At 50.0% G+C, this 5571-nt stretch overlaps 1 protein-coding gene across 2 annotated transcripts in view; it reads right to left on the bottom strand.

Moving 5' to 3' along the window:
- The window catches only part of Spata33 (spermatogenesis associated 33), an 11423-nt gene extending 5858 nt beyond the window's left edge, over positions 1–5565 (bottom strand). The window contains exons 1-3 of one of the 2 annotated variants that reach the window (XM_010627580.2): positions 5518–5565; positions 5235–5408; positions 3313–3650 (exon numbers count right to left, since the gene is read on the bottom strand). In XM_010627580.2, the coding sequence (XP_010625882.1) occupies positions 3466–3650; positions 5235–5408; positions 5518–5554 (396 nt within the window). In that variant the 5' untranslated portion in view covers positions 5555–5565 and the 3' untranslated portion in view covers positions 3313–3465. Of the gene's footprint in view, positions 1–3312; positions 3651–5234; positions 5409–5517 lie in introns of those variants that run through there. The other variant, XM_010627579.2, reaches the window with a different exon arrangement.
- Between the last annotated feature and the right edge of the window lie 6 nt (positions 5566–5571).

The following is a 5571-nucleotide window of genomic DNA, read 5'->3' as shown; positions in this document are numbered from 1 at the left end:
CAGAGATTTTTTTTTTTTTTTTTTTTTTTGTACCGGGGATTGAACTTGGGTCTTTGTGCTTGCAACTAATTCTTTTTTAAAAAACAGGGTTTCACTGTATAGTTCAGTCAGACTGGCCTTGAGCTCATGATGTACCTAGGCTGGCCTCAAACTCATGGCGATCCCCTGCCTCAGCCCCTTGAGTGTGGATTACAGGTGCAAACCACCTCACCTGGCCCAGGTTTTAACTACTGATGTCATCAGGTCCTGCAGTTATTTGCTTGGGACTGCCTTCTCTGAGGCTGCAGAAGGTGCTCTATGTGGGGAAGTCAAAGTAAGGTTTACACTTTCCTCTTTTTCTTCTCACTGTGGCCAACTGGAAGTCATCTATCACACTGCATGACACAAGGCTGTGAAGTGTTAGACAACTTTCCTAGCAGTATTAATCACATAATACCCTTCCCTTCCCACTTGTTTTTGGTGCCAGCTTTATCATACACCTATTACACACATACGTGCCTTGTTCTCCACTTTTTCTATTTCATTGATTTTTTTTCTTGTTTCTTTTAGTACTGGGGATTGAACTCAAGGGCTCATGCATGCCACACAAGCATCACTGAGCTACATCCTTTTTATTCTGTTTTGAGATGGGGATGTTGCTAAATTGCCCATACTAAGCTGGAACTTGAGATCCTCCTGCCTCAGCCTCCTGAATAGCTGACATTACAAGTGTGCACCATTAGACCTAATATAGAGAATCGACACTACCAGCTGATCTTTTTTCCCATTAAAACCAGATTTTATTATCATTAATATTATTATTATTAATATTAGTTTGAGACAGGGTGTTGCTACGTAGTTGTCTATCCTTGAACTGTGTAGCCCAGGCTGGCCCTGAACTCATAGCAATTCTCTTGCCTCAGCCTCCTCAGTGCAGGGATTACAGGCTTGTGCCACGATACCCTGCCAAAACTACATTTTAAGTGTTACAAATTTTGAGACTTTTTAAAATTATTTTTTATTGAGTTTATTGTTAAAATGATTAAAATATGTGTACATTGATAGAAAGTTGAAAGAGTGTTCACAGCAGTCTGTGCACCACCACTCGCATTCCCTGAGTCCACACCATCCCGACCGCAGGGCAGTATGGACACTGGGGAACCGACGTGGCCAATGTGAGTGTAGGTAGAAAAGGCCCGGGACCCTCTCACTGCCCCAGCCTGAGGTCGGATACTGAGTCTGCCTCCTCTTTCTCTGTCATCTAGCTAAGCCACGGTGCCAAGTGGCACAGCTGAGACCCTTGGACACAGGCCTTTTCCCTCAGCGCTAGGTTGAATCCAGGGCATCACTATGCCAGGCAAGCTCTCTGCCACGGGATACACCCCCTCCTGCCACAGCTCACGAGTAGCTGGGATCACAAGAATGCACCACCACACCTGGCACCAGCATGGAATTTTAAAACAGCCGACATCCAGGGATTTAGCTCTGTGGTTCCACCCCCTGCCTCACAAGTGCAAGGTCCCAAGTTCAATCCCCAGTACCAAAAAAAAAAAAGAAAGAAAGAAAGAAAGAGCTGACAGGTAGCTGGTGTGGTAGTGCACACTGATGATCCCAGCGCTTAGAAGGCTGAGGCAGGAACATCACCTCAAGTTCGAGGACAGCCTGAACTACACAGAGAGATCTTTTCTCAAGAGAACAAAAATAAACAACAAAACCAGGATAACTAGCTGACAGAATGTCTCTTAGTTTTATTTTTTTAAATGCTGTTAGTGAATGTTTGCAGCATATGCTTACATTCGTCATGGGGGGCTGGAACATGTCCATAACACGTCTAAAATCTCCCCCCACTTCCCTACCTCAGTTTATTTTTCAAAATCCTCTTATAACTTAGCAGATTCTACCTTCAGAATAAGTTTACTGCGGAAATTCTCAAACACGTGGAAAAGCACAGTGCGGCACCTGTGTCTGCACCACGTAGCTGCCGTCACTGTCGGCCCGTCTTCCTTTTCCTCGGTACCGGGGTCAAACTCAGGAGCTTGTGCTTATGCAGTGGGTGTGGCACCACAGCCCAGATATTCTCTTCCTTTGCCTCAGTATTTTCAAGCAAATTCCAGACAGATAACTCTAACCCTACACAGTACAGTATATCTACCAGATGAGGACTATTTTAGCTTAACTACAGTAGCATTATCACCTCTAAGAAAACTAACCCAGAGCCCGTATTATTCCCTAATACAAAATGTGACTGTCAAGACAACCCACCCCCCACAGATGCACACCTGTCATCCCAGCACTTGGGAGGCTGAGGCAGGAAGACTTCGGGTTCAAGGCCAGCTTGTGCTATCTAGTGAGACCCTGTCTCAAAAAACCATAAATAAGTAAATAATGGGCTGGGGATTTAGTTCAGAGGTGCCCATGCCTGCCTCGCAAATGCAAGGTCCTGAGTTCAATCCCTGGTACCAAAATAAATGAGTAAGAAACAAGGCTGGTCCAGCCTAGGTTTACACACTGAATTTTTGGTTCATTATAATAACCTCTCCTTCCTTTGTGCCATTTATTCATTGAAGGAACTGGGTTATTTTCCAGTAGCATTTCCAGCATTTCTGGAAGAGGCTGATCGTAAGTCGGTGCTGTGCTTCTCTCTGCAGGAGCACACATGTGGGTCTGTAGCACAAAGCCTCCAGGGACGAAGCAGCAGCGAGTAGTGCAACACTCCGCCCCAGCCCCTCGGTGCCCACTCAGGACAAACTCCTCTCCACCCCTCTGCTTCCCCTTGACTTGCCTTTGCCACCGCCTCTCCACTCACCCAGACCCGCAGCTTAAAGCACTGATTCTTCCTCCTCACAAATGCATGGGTCAGGAGCGCAGCACAGATGTGTCTGAGCAGTGACTGCGCAGGGTCCCAGAAGCTGCAGGCAGGTGTTACTGACCTGCACCTTGGTGGGCTCAGCTGGGTGGAGCAGCCAGGGCCTCAGAGTCTCCTTCAGGCTCATTTCCTCATAGCCTGGCCTGGGCTGGAGATGAGAGACCAGGACCACGTGCTGCAGCCCACACCTGTGTGGCTCCCGGCCTCGGAGATGGGCACCGCCGGTGCAAGTTTCTCTGGAGACAGGCTCTCATCACATTGCCTAGCCTGGCCTCGAACCTCTGGCCTCAAGCAATCCTCTCCCTCAGCTTCCCAAAGAGCAAGACTGCAGGTACACACCACTGCACCCAGCCAAACGCTGTTTTGTTCTTTCAAATTCTTTTTTTTTTTTTTCCTTTCTTTTTTTGGTACCTGGGATCACACTCAGGTCCTTGTACTTGTGAGGCATGTGCTGGAACCACTGAGCTAAATCCCCAGCCCTCAAATTCTTATTTGTATTAGTTCACAATGCTTACCTTCATCAAGGAGACCTGGTGTGTATACACAGCACAGTTTACTCTTTCTGCGGCCCTAGATGCAGTTTTAGGCACATTTCCATCACCACAAGTCCCCTTGTGGACTCATCCCCACTCCAACCCCTGGCTCCAGCCGGCTACAGACCGCTTCTCTCTACTGTTCTCCCTTTCAGGACATTTCATACACAGAGAGTCATTAGTGTGTGGCCTTGGTCCTAGCTTCTCTTTCTGGGCGTGGAGTTTGGGGTTGCTCCACAATGCAGCATGTGGCAGGGGCTTGTTCCTTGTTCCTGTTGAGGACATCGTTCCATTGTTGGAGGAACCTCAGCCTTCACCATCTGTCTTGAAATCCCATCCTCACAGGGTCTCACTGTGCAGGCCAGGCTGGCTAAGAACTGGTGATCCTCCTGCCTCAGCCTACCTACCCAATGCTGGGATTACAGGCATGTGCCATTTCACCTGGCTTATTTTTCATTTTGAGACAGAGCCTAGTTCCCCAGGTGAGACTCAAACTTGTAATCCTCTTGCCTCAGTCTCCCAAGTAGTGAGATCACAGGTGTGCACTTCTGTGTCTGGCTGTTTTCCCTTCACATCTACCTTCTTCTAACCCTTGAGTGACACTGAGTGACAGACACTGGTGGTGCCCTTCCAAATGACAGTTCTTCACCGGCAGAGGTCCTGTCCTCTCCCTGACTCCTGGTTCCACTGGTCCCTCAAGAGCTAATCCCACCAGGAAGGGTGCCTGGCCTTCAGGCAGCAGGGAGAAGGCTCTCAAGAGTCTGCAAGTGACACCCAGAGCACTCGGGCTCCCCAGGGTTATGAAGGAAGACGTCCCTGACACCGAGGATGGCAAAGGCCTCGATGTCACGGCTGCACTGCTGAGCAACTGCTCTGGATGCCTGTTTCTGACCCTTCCTTTGAGTCCTTAACCCTCAGTGACAGTTGACCTACCTGGCTTTTCTTTTCTTTTTTCTTTTTTATTGTACCAGGGATTGAACTCAGGACCTTGCACTTGCAAGGCAGGTGCAGTGGCACTGAGCTAAATCCGTGGCCCGACCTAGCTTTGGCTTTTCTGTAACTGCAGGTGGAAGCACCTGGAGAACTGGGCAACATTTCCCATGGCTCCCCCTGGACAGTGACCCTTCCTGCAGCCCTTGACTAAGTGGCTCCCAAGTTCAAACTGGAGCCTCTCACCCAAGCCCAGCACCTGAATTTCAAACTGCCTCCTGCGGCAGCCCTTACTAATGCGGCCAGCGTCTCAGTCTGAGCTGTCCCTGTCCCCTGACAGGCCAGTACTCCTCCTGTCACCCTTCCACATCTTAGCCCTGGTCAACCCACGCTCTACCATGTCTCAGCAGGGAGCAGCTTCTCCCACTTACACCTCCTGGCCCTTCTAGAATTCCTGTTGGAACTGTCTTCTGGTCACCAGGTCACAGCCACGCCTGGGACAAGGCTCTCCCTGTGCCCTTTGCTTCCCCTACTAACACCAGTCTGGGGGCCAGAAGGACCTTTCCACCACACCTCTAAATATTTAACCTTTTAAATATTTAACACTGCCCCAATGCACATGATAATATGTATTTGGGCTTTTTCCTGGCTTTTGCAGGGGTTGAGTAGTGAAGATTGAACCCAGGGCCTTAGAACTAAATTATGTCCCCAGCCCAGTTTTTATTTTTTATTTTGAGACACGGTTTGTATAAGTTGCCCAGGCTGAGCTCCAACTCGCGATCCTCCTGCCCCAGCCCGGCATTACAGAGTGCTGGGGTTACAGGTGTCCCCCATCAGCTCAGTCTCATCAAGGCCTTAAAAAGGGACCCTAATCACCCCACCCCCGACTGCCTCGGCGACGGTGCAGGCCTCCTGAGGTCACCTACCTTCCAACGAAGCAAAAGGCTCTCTGTGTGGGGCTGTCGCCGTCGCCAGGAGGAGGCTGTCCAAGGGCTTCCCGGTCTCTTCGCTAGCCTGTCTAGACTCCTGGAACCGCTTCTCCAACAACTTGTCCTTAGACTTAGCAGACGAATAGGGGGATCCCTTCTTTTGCTCCTCGCCTGCAATACACGGGCACCGAGTAAGACCCACGGCTTACTGAATCCGGGCGACAGCGCCCAGCTCTCCGCCGCCCGGAGTCCGGGCTTCGTCGGGCGGCGGCGCCGTTACCTCTCCTGTCACTGGGCTTGCTCTTGGAGAGTCCCATAGGGGAGCTGCCACCCC

Source organism: Fukomys damarensis, unplaced genomic scaffold (genome assembly GCF_012274545.1).
Source record: "Fukomys damarensis isolate Sample0158 unplaced genomic scaffold, DMR_v1.0_HiC HiC_scaffold_32, whole genome shotgun sequence".
Lineage (NCBI taxonomy): Eukaryota > Metazoa > Chordata > Mammalia > Rodentia > Bathyergidae > Fukomys > Fukomys damarensis.
Note: the sequence above shows the minus strand (reverse complement) of the source record. Positions and strands in the feature narration are given on the sequence as shown.